General features: G+C 51.0%; 1 protein-coding gene across 1 annotated transcript; it reads left to right on the top strand.

Moving 5' to 3' along the window:
* On the top strand, positions 1-27,732 carry SLC6A7 (solute carrier family 6 member 7). Its single transcript, XM_077824054.1, has 14 exons — positions 1-33; positions 8,280-8,463; positions 10,072-10,203; positions 11,975-12,209; positions 13,697-13,835; positions 14,388-14,522; positions 15,509-15,612; positions 16,417-16,541; positions 18,873-18,985; positions 19,074-19,205; positions 19,768-19,867; positions 20,404-20,504; positions 22,544-22,711; positions 27,523-27,732. The coding sequence occupies exons 1-14, from the start codon at positions 1-3 to the stop codon at positions 27,730-27,732; spliced, it is 1,911 nt and encodes a 636-aa protein (XP_077680180.1).
* The last annotated feature ends 72 nt before the right edge of the window (positions 27,733-27,804 follow it).

The raw sequence follows: 27,804 nt of genomic DNA, 5'->3' as shown, positions 1-27,804 counted from the left end.
ATGAAGAAGGTCCAGGAGCACCATCTCCGGGAGGTAGGAAGCAGCAATCTGTAACCACACAGAATGAGATGCCAGGGAAGGAGAGGAGGGGGAAAGCTGCAGGGCTGACCAGCATGGGGATGCCTTTTTAATGCAAATCAGGCAGGTCGAGGGGACTAACGTTCAGCCTCACAGTACCTCCATCTCCTCTCCCCCTGGGGTAGGGGGGTTGTTTCGGATACTTATTAACGGTCATTCGTTGCACCTGGGAAGAGCAGAGTTTTCTGTTTTGGGGAGCCAAAGCTGGCTCAGTAGCAGATTAAGCAGGTGGGTGGCTGTCATTTCGTAATGAGCTCTTCTCGCTCTCTTTAATTAGCAAGTTCAGTAAATAGCGACGCCCGGCGCTGTGCAGCTAATTGGCTGGTCCCACGTTCGCCCGCCAGCCTCGTCGTGGAGATGCTTTTCCTAGCGAGCAGGTGTTTCCGTCGGGATGGTTCATGTTGTGTCGGGGCGGGTGTTCAGGTGGAACATGCTGTTCCTCGAGGCGTTGGGTGGTTTGCATGCCTGGCATCACACCCAAGGTGGGACAGGTGCAGCGGATGTGGGGCGGGCACAGGTGCTCTGGGGAGGGAGTAGGGCCCGAGTGATCTTTTGTTGGGATTAGCAGACTGGCCAGCGGACAGGAAGCAGTTTGATCCTCCCCAGACCAGGCACTGGTCCTCTCCCTGGCATGTCCCAGCCAGCTCCCCTGCCTCAGTTGCCAGCAGCTGGACTTTTGGCTGATAAAGAGACTCCCCCCGGCCCAAAGTCTAGTTCTTGGGAGTGGTGTTCCCCTCCCAGACAGGGGCAGGACCACAAAAGGGCACAAATGTTCCATTTGCCCTGGATGAGAGCCTGGCAGCTGAGGTGAAATGTCACCCCGGTAGGAAAGGGAAACGTCACCCCGGTAGGAAATGTCATCCCTTTGGCTTATTCCTATCAGGTTCCATAGCTCCCTTGCCTGGGCACTGAAGCCTCACGGCCAGTCGGATGCAGGTTTCTTTGCGATTCCCAGGTTGTGTGGGGAACATCTGGAGACCTTAAGGGAAACCGGTGGGATTCTTTAAACGAATCCAGCTAACAAGACATGGAGAATCCTGAGAGGCTCTTTACAGAATAGTTTCAAATAAAGCGGGTATTGTCTCACCCCGTCTCATCTTTAAATCCCCCCTCAGCTCGCGTGGCCCCTCCCGCCCTTACCGAAGCACCCCCCCTTTCTCAGAGACCTTTCAACCCCCAGAAACCTCCCCTTTCCCCTCCACTTGCCTCTCTTCCTCTGCCTCGCGAGGGGACCAAACAATGGAACGAATGTGACTGGGGCACTCTCCCACCCATCTCTCCCTTTGCTTCCAGACAGGACTGAGCCCTAATGCCTGGCTACACTGGGTCTCATGAAGGGAGTTTTCTTCACATAAGGTGGGAGTTCAGAGGGCCCTGAGGGGGTCTGTCATCCCACAGGTGCTGGGCACTCCGCTCCCTCTCCGGCCCCTTTGGAACTCTCAGCCTAGGAACCTACTATTAAACCTCTGCTTTCAGGCCCTGCTTTCGCAGACTCCGTCTCTCCTCTTGACCCTCTTCCTCTTGCTTCTGGGCTCTCTCTCTTCTCCACCACTCTGTTTGTTCTCCAGCACGTGTGGAGCTTTTCCATCTGCACCAAGCCCTTCTCTTTGCCGCGGCGCCCAGCTCCCCAATCTCCGGCCAGACCCCCAACGCTCGTTTGAAAGAGAAGAGTGCGCTTCATTAAGGAGTGGGGGCTGGGGTCGCTCCTGCTAGAATAGCACTCGGCGTAGCCTGTCTGAGTGTATCACAAAACGCGTTACAAGTGTCGCGAACGCCTGCTCAACTTCTCCCATTTGGGTGCTCAGGCCGCCCGACTCTCCCTATTAGACTGGATTCCAGCTTGGTCTTGACCACATATTCTGTAGTTCTTAAAAGTCCAAGCAGCCTGATGGCTGAAACGAAAACGTGGGACATTTCAGGTATGGTGAAAGAAGTTCCTAAGACACCGGGACATGGTATGAACAACCAGGACTGCCCTAGTAAAACCAAGACGTACGGTCACTCTACCAGCCTTGGCTGCTTTGGCCCTGTCTCTCGCTGCTCTCGTGGAAGGCTTGCTTATTGTTCAATATATATAATTATTTTGTCAGTGATTTTGTCTCAAATAATGACAGTTCAATCTACTGAAAATTAAATTCCCCTCTCTGTAAAGGAATGAGGTATAAACACTCTCTTTCCATACCTCTCTCTCTCTGTTTACACCTACTACCGTTACTGTTCCATCCCATAGGTGCCATTTAAAGCCTTGTATGTAGGTTCTCACACTGTGACTCTGTTGACCACCAATGGTCTGCAGTTACCTAGCTAAGAACATAAGAATGGCCGTACTGGGTCAAACCAGTGGCCCATCTTGCCCAGTATCCTGTCTCTGACAGTGGCCAGTGCCAGATGCTTCAGAAGAGGGAATGAACAGAACAAGGCAGTTATCAAGTGATACATCTCTGGTTGTCCATTCCCGGCTTCTGGCAGTCAGAGGCTTAGGAACACCCAGAGCATGGGGTTGCATCCCTGACCATCTCAGCTAATAGCCCTTGGTGGACTGATCCTCCATGAGCTAGTCATACGGTTCAGGCTCCTCTTTATTTCTAGCTGCCAGTCCACATTAAAAGACAGTTAGACAGACATTCCGAGGTTTCTTTCCTGTAGCTACCAAAGGGACACTGCAGGATTGGGAATGGGAGAGAAGGCGGGGATGTACTGTAGTGAATGGGAGGGGAGAGGTTTAGGAGATAATCTCACTATTGAAATGAAGGCCCCACCATGAAAAGATTTGAGAACTCCTGCTCTCATCTGTAACTGAGCCTGGATTCATGGATTCCCAGACAAGAGGAACCACTGTGATCTTCTAGTCTGACCTCCTGCAACAGGTTTCCCTGGAATAATCTGTGTAATATATATCTGTTTAGAGAGCTAAAGTAAAACCACCCCTTACCCATGATTCTTTGCCCATTGTAAGTCTCTGCCTAGTTCACTTTTTCTCTTATGCTGCCCAGCACAATGTAGGATGTTTTTCTACGTTTCCTCCCTCCCTCTGGTATTTCAGTGCAGGGTCCAGCTTATGCTGGGCTCTTCCCTCTCATTCACTTTCCCATAAATTACTGCTTTGGATGACAAAGTGACTGCCAGATCCATTAAAAGTTCATATAGGCAAGTTTTTCCTACCTTCTTCCAAAGTCTCCATATGAGCAATCACTGCGCCTGATAGAGATCAATTTTAAACTTTGATTCAGGGATACATTTAGTTCCTGAAATACCAGCTCAAGTAAAAATGTATGTCTCCAGGATTGTTTTCCCCATTATTCATGCTGTTTTGCTACAGAACATTTTGGGCCCTATCCTGGCAAAACTCTCATGGAACTCAATGGCAGGGGGATAACAGGATCAGGCCTTTTAACCGTTCCACAATCCCATGTGCTCATTGTCACCTAGAACCTTTGAACACTTGTTATTATCTCTTAAATCAAGTTTCCTCCAAGGAGCCCAGTACAATTGCTGAGAGGTTTTACACAGTGTTGGCTTTGGGGGGGGGGGTCACATCTCGGATAGTTCAAGAGCTTTTCCCTCTGATTTTGATCCACTTTCCATCCATGAGTTGGGAGTTTAAGGTCTTTTTCCGAAATGGATGGAAGTTCAGGTGTAACAGAAAACAAGACATCTCTCATGCTTGATGGATTTTATACCCGATTTCCCTTAACCAGTGCTTCCATAAAGGTCTGAGTTGGGTTTTGCTGGAGATGGGCCCAAAATTCACAACCAGAGCTGGGGGTTGGGATTTGGGGTGGGTCCCAGGAAGTTCAGAGAGGGCTGGGATGTGAGGTTCGGCCTTGTCCTGACCCCTCTCTTACGCTCAAGTCTTGTTTTAAAGACTTCCCGGGGGGCACTACCGGTCAGTGTCCATTCTGCTTGTATTTCACCGCCCACGTGCCAGGCTGCTGTGCTCCGTCCAGCACAAGAGCAGGTGGAGGCTGCACAAGGTGTGAGGAAAGCTAAGTCTGAGGTGTAGCCCTTTGCACAGAGCAGAAAGAAGTCTAGAGCCCCTCTGCGTGCCTTACTCACAGGTGCCAGGATAAGAGAGAGGCTGAGCCTGGGCAGAGAATGGGCATTTCTGAGGAGAGAGAGTCTTAATCGTCACCGCAGCATGTCCACAAGGTTCTTAGCTACAGGTGTCTTTGTTTGGGCGTGATTCAGTGCTCAAATATCAATGGGAGCCTCGCCACTGATTTCAGTGGCTTTGGGGCAAACCGTCCGGCTTCACTCCTTCTGTGAGGCTGGCGTCATTGGGCAGCAGTGCTCTCTGCGATGCAGGATCAGGTCCTGCTACACTCCCCGGCCCCCTCAGCGCTCCTTACGGCATGTTCTCACATATGCAACACCACGCCCCTGTGCTGTGCACGGTTGGGCCCCACAGCTCATGAAAGTCCTTTTGTGAAGCGGGTCCAATGTTTGATGAACCCCAGCTTTCCCCAGACTGTGCAGATTTAGTGTCACTATTGAATTTCACTAACGGTGCCGAATACAAGTGTTGCCAAAGACCCTCCAGCCGCTGTTACAAGTAGGTACAGTCTACCCCAGATGGAGCTTCACAGGATTATGAAGATTTGAACCCCTAGGTCCATTGGTCATCCTTGACCCGTGGCAGGTTGTTCTGTCCCCTGACGCCAGCTCTGCCGGGTCTCTCCATTCTTAGGCATCGTTTTTCCTCATTGTTTTTTAATGTGCTTCTTATTTGCAATAATGTGAGGGAATCTCTTTCTCCCACTCCCTGGCATTTTGTGTATGACAGTAGAGAGTTCATCTCCACCCCAGGTTGCTCGCAGTCACTGCTCACTGGGGGGGCCAGCATTGCTTTGCTTTCCCCTGGCTTCCACTTCTGTGTGCAGTCACTGATTCTGGACTGGGCAAGTGTCAAACTTAGCTTGGTGGCAGCTGTCATATGAATGCCTTTGGCGACTGTCTTGCAGAGGTGCTAGCGGATCACCTGCCTGCCACTGTAGTTTTTGGTGGGAGTGCAAGCTCATTCGTGATGGAAAAGGGCAGCCTGAGGTGACCCGGTTGTTTTGCTGCCTTTTCTTGCTTAAAGGGCTTCCGTATCTTGTGCTGTTTATTTTTAAGTTATGTTTGATGATTGGTCTATGGATTTAACAGGGTCATACATTGCGGCACTCGTTCCCTTTCCTTCCCGTTTTAAGGTTCAGCCCTCTGCACCAGGTTGAGTCAAAAGCTTGTTAAAAACCTCCACAGCAGACAGATCCCTTGTCTGGTTACCAGTCCACACATCTGTGAACGTGCTCTCTGGGTGGTAAGGATGGGGTTGGGGGAGGGGGAGGTTGGTTCTCAGTGAGGAATCCAGCTCGACCCTCCTGGCTGACTTCGTTAGTGGTCAAATCTTTCATTAAGGAGGCTACAGAATAATTTGCTGGTGTTACGGCAAACCCAGGTGCTTCTGTGAGTGAAAGTCACCGCTGCTTATGTGTATTGGGGCAATTAGTCTGTGACCATACCTCAGGGAAGTCTCTGAACTGGAGAGCCAAATGAAACTGCTTCAGAAAGACTTCCTTGATGTGGTCAGTGCTGCGTTCAAACCACTCATCTGATGTACTAACAGGGCTGCATGATATTCTGAGTTTGAATTTTTGGAGGTTTTCATTTAGCCCTTGTATTGTTATAGGGGCATCCAGCAGGGACTGGTAGGTTTTTAATGGTGTCTTCAATGATCATTGCATTTTTTTATTTTTTTTTTTAGTGATACTATTTTGGTCTCAGTCTAGATTCTTCAGGCTGGATTTTTTGTTGAGACTTTAGAAGAATTCTGTCCAAACTGCTGGACGCTGCTGCTATGTATTAGGTTGATATTCTTTCCAAGCTTGCCAGAATGTGGGTGTGTGTATTTGCACATGGGTACGCAGGCGTCTGGATGTGTGTGCATGATGTGTGCCAGTGTGTAAGTATGTCTATGTGTGCATGCATGGATGTAAATGTTAGGCAGGCATGAGGCATATAGGTGTGTAACCATCTGGGCAAACCCACACGTCCCAGGCAGGTCTGTGTTTAATGATCAGATTGGCTAAACATCACACATGCGTTCTCCATTCGAACAACTCCTTGTCTCCATGGAAACTGAGCAGCAAGAACTTTGCAGCCGTAGCTCAGCCGCAAGAGAGGGAGAGAAGTGGAAGAGGGGGCCGGAGGACAGGCAGGGGAGGCTTCACCAGCCTTTCACCTGCTGGGACGGCTGCTGTCTGAGTGCTGGGCGGGTTTGGCAAGGCGGGTCAGTGGCACGGTCAGCACTGGGCTTTCCAGTCACGTTTTAGTTGCTGGTCTGTTTTTTTTTCTGGGGTGCAGACCAAAAGGGACTCTACAGCTGCAGCTGGGTCTTCTGCCATCTCCATCCCTGGGCAGAAAACATGGAACTACAGACCAGGTGCCCCCTGCAGATTCCCCGCCGTGTGACAGCTGTTCATACAGATGTTTCCCAAACCCTTATAGGGTCTTTCTTGTAAGAGCCTAGTACAAATGTTGGAGGGGCTAGAACTAGGAGGACGTCATCCCATTGACCCGTGTGTATTCTATTGGCCAGTGAGTTTGTTGTGGTCCCATGACACCTGTCGCCTTACTTGCCTCCACTGTCTCGTTGCCATCACAGCACTGGTCAGAGCATGATACACGGCGGCAGCTTGGGGGCTTAGAATATTCAGCATGCAGCTAAGCAGGGGCTGAGAGGCCCTCATTCTGTCACTGGGCTTTGGCCCTGTGACATTTGGTCTGTGATGCCTGTGGGTGGCAGAGAGCCCTTGCCTGGGGACATACCAGTACAGGGATCTCATCGGGCAATGGTGTGTCAGGGAGGTTCGGTCATTTGGGTGCATGACTTCAGATAAAGTAAGGACCAGCCTTAATCTTCTAGCCCAGTGGTTTTCAACCTGTGGTCCACAGACCCCCTGGGGGCTGCAGACTTTGTCTAAGATGCCGAAGGGGTCCGCACCTCCATTCGAATTTTTTTAAAGGTCTGCCAATGAAAAAAGGTTGAAAACCCCTGATCTAGCCAATCCCCCAAGTAAGGCTCTGCCGTCTTTTTGGCTGCGGAAAGCGTGTCTTACCAGGAAGGGTTGAATATCTCATTGCAAAGCCAAATATCCAGTCACACTTTCAGATCAAAGAGCGTGAGCAAAACTAGCTGTGTTTTAAGATTTGCCCCACAATCCTGCTGAGCTGTGGCCCAGCTTTGAGATCCTGGGGGAAAGGAAAGGGTTAATATCCTGCCATGTGATAGCAGCATGAACTCTGCGGATCAGGGGTCAGATTCTGTGAGCCTGGAAGGGATCTTAGGCACCAGGCACATGGTTATCACTGAAGCACTGAACTTCAAGCCAACATAGGGTGACCAGACAGCAAGTGTGAAAAATCGGGACGGGGGTGGGAGGGCAATAGGAGCCTATATAAGAAAAAGACCCAAAAACCGGGACTGTCCCTATAAAATCAGGACATCTGGTCACCGTAAGCCAAAAGCGTCGGAAATAAATACAGCATTTTTAGCATGGAGTGTCCCACATAGCAAGGGGATATAAGCAGGGTCAACTCCAGTTCTCACCAGCACAGGCTCAGTGGGTATGTGACAGTCTGTGGCAATGTAGAGACCATTCTTCTCATTCTGTCCTCCTAAATGCTCTGGCCTGTGCTATAGGAGGTCAGACTAGATGTTCATCATTGTCCCTTCTGGCTTTACCACCTCTGAATTTTCTGGTTGGGAAAAGCAGGCAGGATAGTGCTTGGGAGATGGTTCTGGCCACCCAAGGAGAGTCTCCATGGCACTCCTTAGCTCAGCCAGGAGTGGGAAGAAACGTGGAAGGGATAGTATTCCACTGAACGACGGCCAAGGGTCTCCTGGAGTCACTTGTGTCAGCCTGCCCTCTGGGAACTGACCATAAGGGGACTCTTAGGGGACCCTTCCTTGGGGTTAAAGTCTTGGTGAATCAGCCACATGAATTCTAACCTTGTTTCTCATACCTCTTCCCTTTCCACCTTCTCCCTTTCTACAACAAACCCTTTCTGCCTTTCTGTCATTCTTCCCTCGTTTCATCCTCTCTCCTGTCTCGGCCTGCACTCTCCTCTCCCCTCGTTTATTCATTCTCTCTTTCTCCTTCCCTGGCCTACTTCTCTCCGACTCCCTTACCCTCCTCCCCCTTCTTCTCTTTCTCGGTCAGCCCATAATTCCAGACCTGCTGATGAGCCCCAGCGACCAAGGAGATGGGGACCTGGAGATGGAGTACCCAGCAGAGAGAGGGAACTGGACCGGGAAGCTGGATTTCCTTCTCTCCTGTATTGGCTACTGTGTGGGGTTGGGGAATGTGTGGCGGTTTCCATACAGAGCTTACACCAATGGGGGAGGTACATGCTCGATCATCCCCTCTTTAATGGGTTCAGTTGCACCACTTCCATCCCCTCATGTTGGACTAAAGCCTCACTTATGTCCCTTTCTCCCCTTCCCTCTCAGGGTTGGGAATCTGCAGTTACTTGGAAATTCTTGGCTTTCAGATGATTTCCCTGCAACTGCCTGGTCTCTCTTCAGACTGGTCAGGAGGAACAGCCTAGGATTTATCTCAGTGGACCAGTCCACTTCTGTGAGGCTTGGTATCTCAGTACAGGAGTGGCTTACCATGGACTAAGGATGATTTTATCTGATGATGCCCTAGAAGGATATACAGTGCATGCTTGGGAACCCCCACTTTGTGTGTGACAATACAGCACCCCACGGGGCCTGCTATTCAAAGACCTTAAAATGGGAATGTGGATTGGGCTTTGATAGTCTTAAACGCTATGAGTCCCTCCTGGTCTTTGGCACCACCTCTAAAGCCACCTCACATTGCTGTTGGTCCAATCCAGACCTCTGTAGATCCTGGCAAACATTTCCCACGGGTATTCATCTCACTTATGGAACAAATTTGCAGCATCTAGGCATGCCCTTTGTGCAATCACTCCCTGCAAATGTCTCAGTGAACAGGCTACCCCAGCCTGAATATGGGTGAAACCTCAAACATCATGCACTCTTCACAATGCAATAACTAACCAACAGTGCTAATTGCCAACTTGACTCCTGAAATTCAGGGTTTTGTCTGGTCACATGCGTCATCCATTCCAGGATCTGATCCATCATGATATGGCCATCCCGCACATCATCACAAATGTTCACAGTAGGGTATTTTCAAACAGCCCGCAGATGAAGAATTATTCCAGAGAGATACTTGCTAGTAATTTGGAATAGTAAATAAACTGGAGAATTTGACAGCCTGTTTGCAGAGAGTTCAAGGACAGGAAATAAACCATTCCTGATGCATTATTTGCCCAGCTCTCATTGCCCCAGATTCCAAAAGCTAAGCAGAGTCAGAGCTGGTCCTGGAACACCTCTAATAAATTTCCCGGACGCTGCAGTAAATGGTTATGATTTGGCAGGCAGCATCCTGCTGAGTCAGTATCCAGCTAGCACGATAATATGACACCAAGGGGTGCCTTGCTGTTGGAGATGCCATCTTTGCAGAAGAGATTTAAAATGAAGGCCGTGACTTACTTACTTACTTGCTTACTATAACTTTCCCAGAACTTTTCACACTCGTGGGGTGCTAACCCTGGGGTCCTGACCATACTCTAGCAGATAATAATGACATTCTCCCTGCTGAAATTCCCCCAGTCGTTGACTCCTTGACCTAAGAACTGATGCTTAGTCTCGCTGGAACAGCATTTTGCTGCAGAGAGGACTGTGTTGCAGTGGTGGGGGGAGGGATCCCTACATATACAGGGCCAAATCTTGAGAGGCCCTAGGCAATCCCAACCCTCACTGACTCTTTAATGTGAGTGGTGGGTACTCATCACCTTCCAGGCTTTGGCTCTGTGCACTTTGAGATGTTTCAGGGTTTCAGGAGCTTTATAAAACTGTATTGATCTCCTGTCCCAGCACCAGCGCTCCAGGCTCACCCTCCCTGCCCTTTTTGTCCCCTACAGGAGCTTTCCTTGTTCCTTACTTCATCATGCTGGCAATATGTGGTATCCCCATCTTCTTCATGGAACTCTCACTAGGCCAGTTCTCCAGCCTGGGGCCACTTGCAGTCTGGAAGATAAGCCCACTATTTAAAGGTGTGTGACAAACCCCAATCCTGCTCTCTCTTCTCTCCTTCTTCCTGACCTCATAACAGAGGGCTGATGGTGAGACATGTTAGCATCGCCATCCTTTGATCTTTAAGGCAATTGTGAGAACTACAAGCTAATTAGGGGGAGCTCGTCAGGCTTTTAGGTTGACTAGCTGGCATCTATCCATCCAGGTCCTCCAGGGCTCTGGACCCACGTTACTTCCAGAAAGAAATGTGACTCAGTGTCAATTTCATAAATTTTATTACAACTATTGAACAAAAATAAATATCGACATCACCACAGCTAAGCTGTTGTTACAAATATTAAACTAACCTAAGAATAAAGCAATGCAGCCATCAAATCAAGGTCAAAGCAACACATTAGTTTCAATATTGGATTGTAATTAAATCATCATTTAGTTAAATCATCTGATGAATGCAACAAGTAATCAACCCTTTTAAATTCTAAGACAGCATCTAAGGAGCTGACTGTCCACTTCATTATAAAGCCCAGCTAATGAGCTTCATCAAAGTCAATCGAATCTATAACTTGGAGCTCTTTAAATATTTTGACACTGAAACCAAGTTATTATCTAATGACTGAACCTCAACCTCAGTGCCAGAGATCCTTCCTTCAATTTCAATTCTTGCATGGCCATGCAACTTGCTCCAGTCAGGTTCAAGTTAGATCATGCTTAGCTAGTGTCAATTTGGAGAAAAGTCCTGCTTAAGCCAGCAATTTAAAAAATTTTTGCCTACCACAGAGGCTGTTTGCCTACCACAGAGGCTGTACGTCTGTGACAGCCGCCCTCCACTCCTTCAAATATCAAACGTAGAGAACATACAATTACTTTTGAGAAGGCTGACATGGCCTTGGCTGGGTGAAAAGAACTTGCGATGACATTATTTCACCACTTTATGGAAAGTTTGACCCCAAATCCTATAAAAATAATGGCTTGAAAAGACTCTAGGCAACAACCAGCCACTCAATGTCCATCCATCAGCAAAAGTAAAAATAAACGTGAACATCTTATGATCAGATGCCATCATTCTTCATGCAAATAAGACAATCTGGGTATACAGGGGCTGGGCCATAAGGCAAACACTGCTCTGAAAGTTTCATCTTGAAAGAGAAAAGTTACCTAAAAACTGCTCAAGATGAAACTCATTTAAGATATAAAAATAATTAAAGTTTATATAAGGTCTGTATGCGCATATACGCTACTTCTCTCACCCAGTGCAAACCCCCAATCCACTGCTAAGCTTTGGAAAGGGAGTTCTGACAAGGGAAAAGGAGTCTCTCTGGCTGACACTTGTCTACAGGAATCTAGAGTATTCTCTCCACCGGAAGGCAGCTTCCCCCTTGCATAGATCTATCACATTTCTGCACCAGTGCCTGTGACTTTCAAAGCGATCTCAGGAGGAAAGGCTCAGATGTGGCTGGAGCAGAGTTCTCGGCTCTGGGCCTGAGCCAGGAAAAGCTAGGAAAGCAATGAGCCTGTTAGCAGATCGTTGATGTTCTCATGCAACATCCCCCTCGCTATGGTGGGTTATTGTTCCTTCCTGCACAATAACCTAGCAGCTCTGCTTTGATCTAGCTCGTGGCTGTGGTTTAAGGTTCATTTTAGATTCCTAACAGCTGGTCTGCTTGTACCAAGGACTGGGCCCCTAGGATGCCTCTGGTAGTATCGCAGTAGCTAAGCAGCACCTGGGAGAGATGACTGGGTGGTGTCTCTTTGCCGTCACACTGAGCTGTGTTTACATCTCCCCTCCCTTAGGTGTTGGGATGGGCACGATCCTGATTGTCTCTCTGGTGGCCATTTACTACAACATGATCATTGCTTACGTGCTCTTCTACCTCTTCGCGTCCCTGACAAGCAACTTGCCCTGGGAGCACTGCGGCAACTGGTGGAACACCGACCTCTGCTTGGATCACCAGGTCGTCAAGGCAGGGAATGCTGCCATCCCATTCAACATCACTAACACCGTCAGCCCGAGCGAGGAGTACTGGAAGTAAGGAGGCTAGCCAGAGACCGTGGCAGAGCAGGGTGGGGGTTGGAGTGAGTGAGACTGGTGTAGAAACCATGGCGATGGGTCTACAACACACACGCTATGGCTTGATGGGCACCCACCTTCTCCAAGTGCACGATGAGGCGTGCGGCTGTTGTCATCAGCACTATCCAGCGTGTCGGCACAACCTGGACTGCGTTGCTGCAATGAGACAGTGGTCGTATATGTTATATGCCAGCTTAGCACCTGGGATCATGGTGCCTTCTCATGGCTGGCTTCACTATCTAACAGTTTGCCATTTACTCACAGATACAGGAAGCTGTAGTTTAGGTGGAAGGGGCATGTGGTTATGGGCAAAAGGGGCCTGGGTTTGGTCCTGTCTGTGTGTAATCGGCCTTGGTTCCATGTGTATTTTTGATTCAGTGGAACCTGTTAGCCACCAAATGCCTGGGTATGTTGCTGGCTGTTCTGACAGGCGGCTGCATGGTCAGACGAGATTAACCACTTGCAGGGACTGAAGTTTCACTAGCCATTACATAGGATGGGTGACCCTGGTTAGTGGATGACCATTAGCGACGGTTCTACTGTCTATTTTAAACGCAGTCATTCTCTTTGTGTGTGTGTGTGTGTCTCTCTCTCTCTTCTTTGACTCTTTAAGGCTGACATTTGAATAGCTTTTGTGGCTGTACAAAACCCCTGGATGTCATTTTACAATGTGCCCTTTCCACCCTGCCAGGCACAGAGCACTTGGTAGCTAGTGAGGGTCCAAACACTTGGGTGACCATGCCATAGAAAATTCATGCCACCCTAAGTGCCCATTCTGGCAGGGGGCAGGTGTGGGAGAGACGTTCTCAGTTGCGAGGTCAAGAACTTCTGCACTCTCTGGCCCTGTTGGAGTCTCCCATGGTACGGAATGATCATGTGACCCAGCAGAAGGGTTAATTTACACGAACTTGTGAAAATGGAACATGTAGCCTATGTAGGCATAGATCCATCAATGGCTATTAGCCAGGATGGGCAGGGATGGCGTCCCTAGCCTCTGTTTGCTAGAAGCTGGGAATGGACGATGGGATGGGATCACTTGATGATTCCCTGTTCTGTTCATTCCCTCTAGGGCACCTGACATTGGCCACTTTCAGAAGACAGGATACTGGGCCAGATGGACTGACTCAGTATGGCCGTTCTTATGTTCAAAATAGTTCATTTGTGTTGATTGAGACAATTAAGCTAAAAACCAGCCTTTCCCTGGGGACCTCTCAGTTCATTAACGTGTGGTCAGGAATTAACTCCCCCCGCCAAGGAATCAAACCCTTGGCTCTCCTTGCGCAAAGGGATTTTCAGTATCATTTTTATTGTCAGAGTCAAAGCTAGATCCAGGTTCTAAGGTGCTGCAGCGTAAAGTACGGGCTCTCAGACAGGAGCTCTGGTCCCTGGCACATTGCTGAAGGGAGGATGCTACCTGTTTATTAATGGCTCTCCCTTTGCCCTAGTCGTTATGTTCTGCATATCCAAGGGAGCTCTGGGATCGGGGACCCTGGGCGAATCCGCTGGAATCTGTGCCTCTGTCTCCTGCTCTCCTGGGTCATCGTGTACCTCTGTATCCTCAAGGGAGTCAAATCCTCCGGCAAGGTAAGACCAGGAGTCATTCTCCTCCTGCAGCCCCCGGTCTTTTGCTTCACGAGAATGAACCTAGCGAGGTTAAGTGGTCATTTTCCGTGATCTACAGTATTTGTGTGTGTGTGGCTGTGTATATATATATCTTGGAAATGTCAATTAGAATAACTAGCTCTCTTGCTAAATACAATGGCTATCAATAGGCACAATTTGGAGAGGGTGGTAGTTTGCAGATCATCAAATGCCTGCCCACTATTCAGGGCTAGAATGTAGTTAATGACACAACTCTGCTTCCGATGGAATTAGCATGGCCGTGTGCCACAGTAAATTGCGTGGATACACCACAGTGACCCATCCAACATTGTGTTGCCCACATCATAAACCCACACAGCAGTGAGGTGCAAGATAAAGCAGACTTTTAGTTGAACAGAGATGCTCCCCAAAGGGCACGCCTCTTCTGCAAGTGACTCCGGAACTGTCCAGTGGGCAAAGATCCCCTGTGTGTCAGTGCGGTTAAGGGAAGGTCTTGCTGAAGCTTCAACTCAGATCCATCTGCTCTTCCCGCAGGTTGTGTATATCACTGCCACATTCCCTTACTTCATCCTGATCATGCTGCTCATTCGTGGTGTGACACTGGAGGGGGCCTGGATAGGAATCAAGTTCTACCTCACACCCCAGTTTGATCACCTGCTGTCTTCCAAGGTGAGAAGGGGACAGGGCACTTTTAACATACTGTGGGGTTCAGTTACCTGGATCAGGCTGGGATCCAGTCTTTTGGCCGCTGCTTTCAAGTGATGATGACAAGCAAAGCAGAGCTGTGAAACAGGGAAATCCCCAAATCTGACTTGTGTGTAAAAGAAAAGCTTCCATTGTATAAGGACGTTTAATGCCACGGCAGGTCAATCTGGTTATTCATGGCTCTAATTAACACTCTTACCAGCTGACTGGCATGCAAACAAGATGCAAAATCATTTCCTGCCTTTGAAAGTAGAAAAGAAAACCTAGGAAATCATTTCCAGCCTGATCCCTGCAACCAGGATCTCACTGCACAGCATAAAGTACGGCAAACACATCAGCAGCATGAATAGCAGCTGTTAGGAAGCCCAGGACAGCCTGCACTTTAAGAGAAGCCCAAGCATGCCCGAACAAAAAGGCCAAATGCAGTTCTTCTCCACCATTGGCTTTTGGGTTGGAGGCCAGTGCAGAAACCTCTGGACTGATTACCTTCTCCCTCCCTTAGGGTGATGGCCCATTGGTGGAGCAGCCTAGGGTAATCAATAAGCAACTAGACTGAATTCCCTCCTCCATGTGGGTACTTCCAAATCTGATGGGGTTTCCATTTCAGAGCAGGTGGAGAAGTCCAAGCATGGACTCCAAACACCTGCCCAAGGTGGTTGCACCAGGTCAGGGCTGGAGTCCACTGGAGCATTTGGTAGTTCTCTGTGAAGGAAGCCCAGAAGCGAAGGACCATGGGAACTGCCCTCACTTGACTCTAAGAGACCCGTGTTGGATGGAATCTGTGTTGGCGATGCAGACAAAGAGTGGAGATATGCTCGGTAAAAGGAGTCAGCATGTCCGTCTGGAGCAGAGGGAATCCCTCCCGGAAAGCACTCTCTTCTTGAGAGTGGAGCTGAGATTTGCACTCCTTTCGGTGCAGTGAGCTCTTCTTCCTTGTTTCCCCCTCCCAGGTGTGGATAGAGGCAGCTCTGCAGATCTTCTACTCCCTTGGGGTGGGCTTCGGGGGACTGCTCACTTTTGCGTCTTATAACACCTTCCACCAGAATATTTACAGGTAGGTTTCCAGTCCTTACACAGGAAATGGAGGTGAGCCTCGGGGTGATACTCACAGTGGGGTTCAAACTGACCTGGGTCCTTAGAGTTATTACAACCTCTCTTCCCGGAATGGAAGCTGCATATCATGGGGCACCAACGGGTAAGCACCAACTGTCTCTTTAAAGGGAACAGATGGGTCAGGATAAGGTGGATAAGAAGAAGGAAGCAGGCAAGAAACAAGCAGAAAGATAGGGATGCATGGAGCCCAGTGGCAACCTGTAAGGAGAGACACCTGCATCCTCATCTGCATGCAGGAGGGGCCCTTCTCTTGGCACGAGCCAGGCATTGAGTGCTGCTTTCCCTAGCCTGGTTCCGGCCCCCAGCAGATGCTGAAGAACGGGTTGCCTTGTCCAGTGCTGAGAGGGGTGTTTCACAGCCAAGCTGAGCTGAGAACCAGCTGAATTTGCTGCCCCCCACCATTGATTTTCCCTGATATTCGTAATAAAAACCCAAAACAGGTGGGGAAGTTGCCCAGTGTCACCTCCGCACTTTTAGTTTCTCTGTAAGTCCAGCTCCCCACAGGCTCCTGAATGCGGATGTTGGCAAAGAGAAAAGAGCCTGTCCCCTCTCTAACTGGGGAACCCATCTCAGCTCGGCGCAGAAAGCCAGCTTGTGCCCCCCAAAGTGGGTCTTTTCTTGGTGCCCCTCCCCAGTCAGCCGCTGCCTCCTCTCTCTCCTCTGGAAACCATGCGAGCTCTCAGCAGTGCAGTCTCTTTAGGCTCTGATGGGGACACGTTCAGATCAGCTGCTGTCTGTTCTGCAGGGATACATTTATAGTCACCCTAGGCAATGCCATCACCAGCATCCTGGCCGGGTTTGCCATCTTTTCCGTCTTGGGCTACATGTCGCAGGAGCTGGGCATCCCGGTTAACCAAGTGGCAAAAGCAGGTCAGACCAAAAAATAATAATTCCTTCCCTCTTTTCTTGGTGTGTGTGTGTGTGTGTGAATACATGCGTGTGTGGGGATATATGTAGGTTGGGGTGTGTATGCAGAGGGGACGGGCTTATAAGTGCTTTATAAGACTCAGGTGTGATAGTTTAAAACAATAATAACCATGAGACTTTGCATGGATAAAGAGCCATTCACTGGAGGAGTTCAAAGCACATTATGAAGGTGGGTGGTATTATCCTCCATTGGTGGGTGGGACACAGCGGGCCACACAGGCTGGGCCGACCAGGCGTTAGAACCCAGGTCTTCCTTCTCCCTTGCCATGAGTCCAGCCTAAGCTCCCACTGAGTTGCCATTTCCTGGAGATGATGGTTTGGGGATCAGAAGCAGCTGCCTTCATTACTGCACAAATGGGCCCTCGCCAGGGCAAAACGGGGAAGCAGGCGCCTAAGTGCCCAGCCGCAAATTCAGGATTTGGGAGCACAGTTTATGTGGCCACCTAATGGGGCCTGAAATCAGCGTTTAATGGTGACTGTTTCCCAGTCGTTTTTCTTTCTCCAGCTCCCAGCTCAGACAGAACTCCCCAGAGCAGCTCCTCTGGTGCAGTCGTCAGGCCCTTATCATTTCCCGTGTGCAGAGAGCCATTGCTCCTTCCCTTGCAGTGAGTCCAGGCTGCTGCCCAAGTGTCAGCTGGTCTGGTAGGACTGTAACAAAGGGGTCTAGGTTGATAAAACAGCTGAAGCCAGCTCACGGAGCCCCAGGGAGGAATCTGGGCTCAGGTGGGACATATGTCTCCCTGGGCACCCGTGGAACCAGAGGAGCCAGGCACTGAAAGAAAACCGCAGCGGGTGTCAGAGAACGCAAGGAACGCCCAGAGGAAGAGAAGGGCGGTTTGGTGGTGTGATGCCAGCTCTTCATTCTGCCATGCAGGAGAGATGGCTTGGGAGCCCCTGGGACTCTCCTTGCCAAGCGTGGTGGGGACCAGGTGCTGCCCAGAGGCCATGGGTGAAGGAGGGGATGGTGTTACTTACAGAGGGGAGGCTCTGACACATGGAGGGATGGAGCAGGACACACAGAGCCTGAGCATGCAGCTGTGGGCACTAGCCTAGCTCTCCAAAACCAGGCCAGAGCACTGAAACAATAATCAGAGCCAGCTTCTCACTCCTCCAGGCTCTCTGCAAAGCCCATTCCTGACTGGGGGCCCAGGGGGAAACACCTTACGAGAGACACGAGCCACCCCAGTGCATCGGGGCAGGAGCTGCTGCGACAAGTCCCACAGGAATGGGCCGAATGACAACCCTGTCCCTTGGTGCTTAGTGAGACGTCCCAGGAGCTCCTGCATGCACTGATGTCGTTCCCAGGACAAACCCGGGGCTGGCAGAGGGGGGAATGTTAGCTGCGTGGTGGTGGGGTGACAGACAAGAGGCTGAATAAAGCCACGCAGCTCCACCAGCCAGCGCTGCCTGTTGTAGCAATGGCAGCTTGATACAGACGAGTGGGTTTGGGGGGAGTGGGGCATTCATCATGCTCAGCTGTCTCGTTCAGGGCCTTGGCGGGGCGATAAGGAACTAGGCAGGGAGGAGAGTCCCGCTCTAGTGGCTCCTGGAGGCTGTGATCCGTCAGCTTCCCCTCTCAAAGGGCTAACCTCCGTTTCCGCGCTGGTTCCCTCCCAGGTCTTGGAGGCAGACGCTCGTGCAGTGAGTGGGGAGACCTGAGGTACTGGGGACCTCCTCCATCCGCAGGCTACTGCAATTCCTCCAGCTGGGAGCTCCCACCAGCCAGGGCTTCCCTATAGGGCCTCCTACTGGGAGGCGGGTGAAGCCATGAGCGACTTAGCAGCTCCCCCTTGGGTAGCCTCCCCTACAGTGCCCCCTGCTGGGGAGACGTTGCCACCACAGCCAGGGCATCTCCCAGGCTGCGGGCAGCGTACAATTCTGTTGAAAACCTGGGGCCGTGGGTGACAGGGGGAGACCTCCCGGGCAGAAGGGAGGTGCCCGCTGTTGGGGGCTCTCCTCGCCCGCCGTGCGCTGCGTGACATTCCTGCTGATCAAGAAAAGGCAATCGTGACCTTTTATCTAAAAAAATAGCATGAAAAAGCCTTGAGGCTGGATTCCTGCCCCCTCCCACGGTGCCGGCCCCTGCCTGCTTCTGCTCGATCCCACAATGGGAACACCTCCTGTCTGCTCTTGTAGGACACCTCTCCCGCCCCCCCTTCTCCCAGCAGTGCCATACCCTGCCTGGGCTGGTACACTGCCTCCCCCTGCCCAGCGGTAACAGCTGTGTCTGATGTACGATCCCATTCACTGTCCCATCCTCTGCCTGCCCCCTAGGTCCCGGCTTGGCTTTCGTGGTGTACCCCCAGGCCATGACAATGCTTCCTCTTTCTCCACTCTGGTCTTTCCTTTTCTTCTTCATGCTGCTGACCTTGGGCCTGGACAGCCAGGTAAGGACACAGCATGCCGAACCTTGTACGTTAACCCCCCACACACAGACACACACGCTTAGGGTGGCTTGTTTTCCGTTATGTGCAGTTTGCCTTCATGGAGACCATTGTTACTGCAGTGACAGATGAGTTTCCTTATTACCTGCGGCCCAAGAAGGCTTTTTTCTCAGCCATCATCTGTATCGCCATGTACCTGATGGGGCTCATTCTCACGACAGAGGTAGGCAATCTTTCCCACGGGCCAGCTTGTCAGAGTCGACTTTGACTGGCGTCTGAGTGCTCAGTTAGTTGAGGATTTACAGGGGGACGTTTGTCAGATCCATGATCATTTGTGACTATGACTGAGTGGGAGGGGGCTCGGGAAGAGAAATGGATGGAGCGTCCCACCGGATAGGGCCGTGGGAGTGGAGACGCTAGGTGACTTCAGAGCAGAGTGAATCATTCGCAGGGAATAATTTATCTAATCAGTAGAGCCCATGTTTATTAACATTTCGCTGTGAGTATTCCATACTTGAGATTCACAATCCAAGCTGCAATTGATCTAATATGTGGCGTGGCATTACTTCTGTCCCCTGATTGGATGAGCATGCAAACAGGATGGATACACTGGCATTCGCTGCCCACGAATATTCAGGCCCCTAAAACTCAGCCTCCCAAATGTGACCAGGAAAGGGGCACAAGAGAATTCATCCCAGAAGGCGAGGGTGGGAGCTTGTTGACCAGCTCTGGTGATAACACGTCCTTCACTGAGGGTCTGGCTGCTTGTCATTCTCTCTCTCCAGGGGGGGATGTACTGGCTAGTCCTGCTGGATGACTACAGTGCTGGGTTTGGACTCATGGTGGTGGTGATTACAACCTGCCTGGTGGTGACACGTGTCTATGGTAAGGGGAACTGGCCTCCATGGACTCTCCTGAGCAGGGCAAGGGGTGAAACATCTAGAGGTTCATGCAAAAGCTTGTGGAGGAACAAGGAAGTGAGAGCTGCGGGGGGAGAAACTTGTCCATTCAGTGGGCGTTTGAACTGGAGCAGGAGGTATAGTTTCCAGCTTGTGCAGATGAACCCCATGGCAGAGGGCTAGACACTTCAGCTCCAGGCTCTTGCTGCTTCCCAGGGTCGATGCAGCTGGATGGAAGTTCTAGATCAAGCCAGAGACATTTGTGTCATCACAATGGTAACGGATACCTCAGTTTGACCCCTTCCTTGCTCTCATAGCAGAGCAGCGAAAGTCACGTGATACAGAAGGAGAAACAACACATCCGTTGTTCTCCTGGCTCTCTCTGCCCCCGTGGCTGACAGCCCAATCCCTGAGCTCACACAGCTGGTGGGGTGCCTCTCTGGAGCCAAGGGATTCACCAGGAGAACCCGCAGCTCGAGTTGCTGGCTGGTTTCTGATGCCATCTCCTCCTCCTTTCTCTAGGCATGAAGCGGTTCTGCCGGGATATTCACATGATGCTGGGCTTCCAACCAGGGCTGTACTTTAAAGCCTGCTGGATGTTCCTGTCCCCGGCAATGATGATGGTAACTGGTGTGACCCTGCCGACGTTTGCTGAGCTTCCCTTACTCTGCCCACTCCCCATTGTCATGGTCTCAGCACCATTTGGATTAGTCCCTTTGGGACAAAATCTTTCCCAACTCGCCTGGCTCCCCCTCACAGCCAGCAGCATGGAATGGTCTTTGCACCCTGGTATCAGCATGGGTCTCCAACCTGCGTTGTCTCGGTGGGGTCCAGGTAGCCCCTTCCCATCCCAGCCTGGGGAGCCCAGGTTCTGGGTGCGGGGGAGGTGTCACTAAGTTCTAGGGCTGGGCTTGGGTGTGAAACCCTCAGAAGATTTTGGATGACAGCCTGTGATGATCCTCGGGGTAGCTAGGTCTGGGAGTCACCTTGTTACCCTCCTGCTGCCAGCATGAGAGAGTCTTGCTTGTGTTTAACTGGGTGTCTGCTCCCTCACATCCCCAGCCTGATCGCCACCCAAGCCCTCTGCTCTGGGCTATGTCAGCCATAGCTTTGCCTTGCAGGTTAACATTAGGTGTGCCCCAGCCCCCGAGCCCCTTTGAAGCGTTTCCCCATAGCATTCAGCCCCTTCTCCATTGAACACTCCCGAAAACACCAGGTCTGCCATCCCCAAAGGAACAGTACGCACACCAGCGTGTACGATTCAACTCAGGCCCAGCACGTTGCTCCACACCACCACACTGAGATACATTGATAGTGAAAACAGCAATGCATTTACTATCAAAGTGCCAAGATTCAAGTGATCATGAGTAAGGAAACTGGAAACAAAATCATTGCCCATTTTCTAGAGACTAACCTTAACTATCAGGTTAGCCTCCTGTCTAATAAATTTTATCTCACTCAAAGCCTTTTGCAACATCTTCAGTCCAGCTGGGCTGTGATCCTGATTTCATGAATGTAATAGCACTGCCCGTTTACCTACTAGGGGCAGGGTAAAGGGGTGTTTTCTTTGACTTCTACTTGTATCCCCAGAGTTTGTTGTCTATCCTCAGAGACAGGATAACCCCCCGGGGCTTGTGTTTCCTGTGTGCTGCTCTCTTATTGACATCACATATTTTCAATAATTTTGTATGTAAAGGGGCATCCATTGTGTTAGCTACAATGTTTAATTCACATCCAACAGAGATCAGACCTGCAGACATATCTCCGCAACACACCTGTCAAGATCCATGGGTCCCCACATATGCCTATCACAACAGCCCACTAAATGCCCCAGCACCTAAGTAGGGGAAACCAGTCAATCGCTGTGCTCTTGAATGAACTCACACAGGAAAATGATAAAAGACAAAACCACCCTGTTGTCTGTGGGAGAACACTTTTCTGACAGCGATCACTCTCTATCTGACCTCTCAGTCCTCAGCCTCCAAAGAAACCTGCCCAACACTTCCAAAATACGAGCCTGGGAGCTTAAATTCACAACTCCGCTAGACACTACAAGTCATGGACTGAAGAGCGACACTGGATTTGTGGTTTATTAAAACAATCTGCAACCCACTAGCCCCCTCCCCCTTTTTGTCCTATGACTGCAGAGGTGTAAATGGGCCACTTCACCTTGAATGGGCCCTTAGAATATGTGCTAAACTCTTTGTTTGACTTGTATTTAGCTGTGACATCCTTTCCCCAGACCTGAAGAAGAGCTCTGTGTAGCTTCAAAGCTTGTCTCTCTCACCAGGAAAAGTTGGTCCAATAAAAGATATTCCCTCACCCATCTTGTCTAGCCAACAGAGGGACAGGTGAATAAACACCTCATCTGGCAGAAAACCTGGTTCTCCACCTCTGCTGTGATACAAAATAGGAATATATTGACCGTGTTGTGTGTACACATAACTCCTTGCATAGCACCTGTATATACAGTTCACAAAGAGATTAGTGACTGGTGTGACCCTGGCTTTCATTTGAGAGCTCACATGATGTTGGTGAACCAGAATGTGCATCCCAGAATCAGGTCATTCCCGTAACCCTCTGGCCAGCTGGCACTGAGGGGTTCTTGTGTCACACAGCCCCAGGAAGGACTCATCCCTTTGACTCTCTCCCTGTGTTGCAGGCCCTGCTGGTGTACAATATAGTCAAGTACCAGCCCTCAGAGTATGGGAGTTACCGTTTCCCATACTGGGCTGAGGTCCTGGGCATCCTGATGGGCCTGTTCTCCTGCCTGATGATCCCCGCAGGGATGGTGGTCGCGGTGCTCAGAGAAGAAGGGACGCTGTGGGAGGTAAGTGGCAGATGGACGTGGGCGGCAGCCTGTAAAAAGGGAGGGGACTCTACCCCTCCAGGGCGTTTCTTCCCTTGGCTGCGTTCCCCAGCTCTCCCCACTGCTAGATACTGGTTTTCTGTGCCATGAAATCTTGCTCTTTGGTTCATGCTGGGTAAAAGACAACCCCCTTCCTGCTCATTTTGGAGTCTTCGTTCTAGCCATAGGTCAAAGGGGGCCGGCTCCTGGGGCTGTTCCCAGGTGTGAGGGCTGAGAATTGAGCATCATGTCAGACTGGGCTACCTCACGGCCCGCTCAACCTGTGGCTTGTCACTGCAGCCTGTCTAGGGCAATCCTTCCGCTCTCCAGGCTCACCCTGTTAGCTCCCCCACAAGCTCTGCCTGGTCCGGAGTTGAGGGCCCCAGCATACCCGTATTGTCTAACCTTTGCAGAATGGATTTAATGCATCTTCCCCAGCAAGGACAAAGGCCTCACTTCAGAAGCACGGGTTCCCATCCCACCCCCCCGTCCACGAATCCTGAGAATTGGTGTACAGGACATCTTATTCCCGTGAATTTACAATGGTGTGTGGCACCCTCTAGTGGTTTGCATGGGACATCACAAAGTCATGCTTATTTGGGATGTAGAACGGGAATGATAATCCAGAAAGGAAACAGGCCCCGCCTCACTTCTTTGCCAGGCCCTATGGCAACACATGGTGATATCACTATTCGTGGCTCACACGTGGACGGAGCCTGTGCACAGATTCCAAATGCAGCCCACGTGCAGGGAGGGGGGATGGATGCACTGGGGCGTACCTGGGGATAGCTGTAGGTGGATTCCTAGTGCATGCTGCACAGCAGACAGCAGGCCACAGACCCACGTGTTCGCACCTCTTGGTGCATTTTGTGACATTAATATAGCAGGCTATGCGGTTAAACCAGTGTAAATCAGTGGATTTGCCTCAGGAAAGTGAAGTTCTGATGGCAGAGGCTACAGCTAAAGAGGTGCTACAGATTTCCATGTACAGCTCTCTCAGGCCTCTCTGTTCTCATCCTAGAACTTCCCTGAGTTACAGGATCATAGAGACATAGGTTGGAATGGACCTCAAGAGATCTAGTCCATCCCACTGGGATGAGGCAGGACCAAGTAAACCTAGACCATCCTTGACAAGTGTTTGTCCAGCTTGTTCTTAAAAACCTCCGATGGTGGAGATTCCACAACCTCCCTAGGTAACCTCTTCCAGTGCTTAACTGTCCTTGTAGCTAGAAAGCTTTTCCTAATATCTAACCTAAATCTCCCTTGCTGCAAACTAAGCTGATTGCTTATTGTTCAACCCTTGGTGGACATAAAGAACAATTGATCACCGTCCTCTGCAGAACCACCATTTATAAATGTGAAGACTGTTACATGCCCCCGCAGCCTTCTCTTCTCAAGTCTAAACACATTCAACTCTTTCAACCTTTCCTCATAGATCAGGGTTTGCTAAACATCTAATTTTTGTTGCTCTCCTCTGGACTCTCTCCAATTTGTCCACATCATTTTTCAAGCGTGACACCCAAAAGTGGATGCAGTCCTGCAGCTGAGGCCTTACCAGTGTCACACAGGGTGGGACAATTACCTCCCCGGTCTTACCTAGGACACTGCTGTTAATACAGCCCTGAGGGACATTTGCCTTTTTTGCCACCGCATTGTACAGTTGACATATGCAGTTTGTGACCCACTATAACCCCCAGATCCTTTTCAGCAGCACTGCTGCCTAGCCAGCTATTCCCCACTTTGGAGCTGTGCATTTGATTTTTCCTTCCTGAGTGTAGCACTTCGCCCTGGTCTTTAGCATCATATGGTGATGAACAACAAAAGGGGAAGAGACAGAAATAACAAATGCCTAACTCAGTCAGGTGAGAGGCTTCCCCACAACTGTCCAAATGCTGAGCCTTAATGGGTCCGTGCTTACAGCTCTGCTGTGTCAGATAACCATTACCCCTTGTGGCTCACTATTGCCCCAAAAGCAACCTCTCTGAGCACATGCTCCTACAAAGGGCCACGGCTGCATTTGGGATGGGCTCAGGTAGCCAGGTCTGGCAGTAGCTTGGGTCAGTCAAGTCAGTTGTTCCTGGCCAGTGCTCTGAAGATTCTGCTATTGCGGTGTACATTTTGCAGCGTTCTCCCTCCCTCTTGACAGGAGCTACATTCTTGTTGTAGATAACACTGAGCCATAGCACCAGCCTCTCTGACTCCATTAACACACCCCAGAAGCCCACACCCTTCCTGCCTGCCCACAGGCTTTGGGCAACAAACACCCCCTAGGGAGTAGGATTAGAGCTCAGGACACTAGTTCACTTGTGCCCTATACCAGCGTGAAGCCCAGCCGGGCTCCCAGAGGCCATTGCAAAGAGAGGCAGACACCTGCTTTCTTGAGGTTAAATGACCAAGCTGACTCCCAAAATAGCAGCATGTAAGAGGCCTTGGGAGGTCTGATTCTTTCAGTGAATTTCCTCATTCCCTGACAAAGGAAAAACACGCAACTGAGAGGGTTCAAGTGGCAAAGCTGCACCCAGATCCAGGCTTCTCTACTGCTTTGGCCACAGGAGAGGGATGAAGCTGGGTTCTCGCTTTGGCCCAATCTCTAATACAGACTAATAAAATAAAGGAAACTCCCTATCAGTCCCTACTTACTGCATAGCAAAGCCACAGCACCTAGGACAAATCATAACAAATACAGCCACTTAATTCAGACCCCCCCTTTCCCCATACACCATAAACAACTCCACTAGCTAGCTTGCTAGACCACTGCTGGGGGTTTTATACTGAGCTGCCTTCCCATCATGCCTTGGGACAAGGCCATCCCCACCTCTCCAGTCCTTAATGGAAGGGTGGTTCAGCCAATCCCTTCCCTCTGTGCCTGAGTGGCCCCTCCTCTTCTTGTGCAAGCAGAGGTTTCTGCTGGTCGCTTGCAGCTGCGAGCTGGTGATTACTCATCAAAGCAATGGCAGTTCTGGTGGGTGGTGATTTTCCTGCACTGGACTGGTGTCCCCTGAGCCCTGCTGCTCTCATCACACAGATGTGAGGAGAAGAGTGGGAAGCTGCTTCTCAGGGGGAAGCCCCTCCTCCTCCTTGCACCCCCTGCCCAGTGCTTCTGCCCCCAAAGCCTTTCACCCTGCTGATTAGTCCTCAGGTGCATCAGGTCACAACCTGACAGGAAGAGTGCAGCAGCTCAGACCCCTGAGCTGCCCAGCTGAGCAGCCCTTTGAGATGCAGGTCTGGAGCTAGAGGGAGTCTCCCCCCGTCCTCCCCCTCGGGCCACTGCTGCAGGACTTGGGCAGACAGGCAGCCTGTGTGGGTGCTGATCACATGGCTCCTGGGAGTGCCTTTACCCCGGGAGGGCCAATGAGCAGTGAGCAAAGTGCCCGATGCATTAATCCAAACACACAGCAGCCCCAGGCAGCAGGGCCTGAGTCCGCTGGCTCCTGGCACGCAGCATCATTCACTGCACTGGGAATGCTTCAATACAGGGACGACGTTCCCTTTTTCTTCTGTCCCTGGGGAATCTCCGCAGGCGCCCTTAGGCCTGACTGCACCCAGGGAGTCTCCCAGCGTCTAGCGACGGTGCAGGGCACCGATGCAGATGGCACTAGCGTTCCCTGGCAATTTCACCATCCTCCAGGCCAGGTTACACAGAAACGGCCGTGCCGGGTTAGTGCTGCACCGGCACTAGTGAGGCAGGGGGACTGTCCAAGGAGAGGCCCAGCCACGGGGAACAGGGCTCAGAGCAGCAGCAAATCCTTGTCCACACACAAGTGCTGGCTGGGGCACCTTTAGAGCTTCAATTGCTCCATTCAGACTCAATTACAGCGCCCCCTATGGGCTGCTAGAGATGGTCTGGACAGGTGCCCCGTGTAATTACAGTACCCCCTGTAGGCTGGCTAGAGATGGTGTGGTGCCCCATGTGATTACAGCGCCCCCTATGGGCTGGCTAGAGATGGTCTGGTGCCCCATGTGATTACAGTGCCCCCTATGGGCTGGCTAGAGATGGTCTGGTGCCCCATGTGATTACAGTGCCCCCTGTAGGCTGGCTAGAGATGGTGTGGTGTCCCATGTGATTACAGTGCCCCCTATGGGCTGGCTAGAGATGGTCTGGTGCCCCATGTGATTACAGTGCCCCCTGTAGGCTGGCTAGAGATGGTGTGGTGTCCCATGTGATTACAGTGCCCCCTATGGGCTGGCTAGAGATGGTCTGGTGCCCCATGTGATTACAGTGCCCCCTGTAGGCTGGCTAGAGATGGTGTGGTGTCCCATGTGATTACAGCGCCCCCTATGGGCTGGCTAGAGATGGTCTGGTGTCCCATGTGATTACAGCGCCCCCTATGGGCTGGCTAGAGATGGTCTGGTGTCCCATGTGATTACAGCGCCCCCTATGGGCTGGCTAGAGATGGTCTGGTGTCCCATGTGATTACAGCGCCCCCTATGGGCTGGCTAGAGATGGTGTGGTGTCCCATGTGATTACAGCGCCCCCTATGGGCTGGCTGGAGATGGTGTGGTGTCCCATGTGATTACAGCGCCCCCTATGGGCTGGCTAGAGATGGTGTGGTGTCCCATGTGATTACAGCGCCCCCAGTGGGCTGGCTGGAGATGGTCTGGTGCCCCATGGGATTAGAGTCCCCGTTGGTTCTGATACCCTGACAGTAGCTATGGAGTGAGTCTAGTCCAAAGCATTGGATGCTGGGGCATTGTCTGAAGCGCTCACCTGGTGATCTGTCACCATTACTGAGCCTTAGTGCCTAGCAGGTGCTCCTGTAATGCTGCTGTTCATCTCCTGATTTCAACCACAGAGAATCCAGCAAGCCAGCCGGCCAGCCATGGACTGGGGCCCTTCTCTGGAGGAGAACAGAACCGGCATGTACGTGGCTACCCTGGCCGGCAGCCAGTCCCCCAAACCCTTGATGGTCCACATGAGGAAATACGGGGGAATCACCAGCTATGAGAACACAGCCATCGAGGTGGACAGGGAGATCGAGGAGGAAGAGGAGTCTATGATGTGAGGAGGCCACGACCCCGGTGGGGAGCAGAGAATGGGGGACTGCACCCCTGAACTTGCACAGTTGCACTTAGGC

This window comes from Eretmochelys imbricata, chromosome 8 (genome assembly GCF_965152235.1).
Source record: "Eretmochelys imbricata isolate rEreImb1 chromosome 8, rEreImb1.hap1, whole genome shotgun sequence".
NCBI lineage: Eukaryota > Metazoa > Chordata > Testudines > Cheloniidae > Eretmochelys > Eretmochelys imbricata.
Note: the sequence above shows the minus strand (reverse complement) of the source record. Positions and strands in the feature narration are given on the sequence as shown.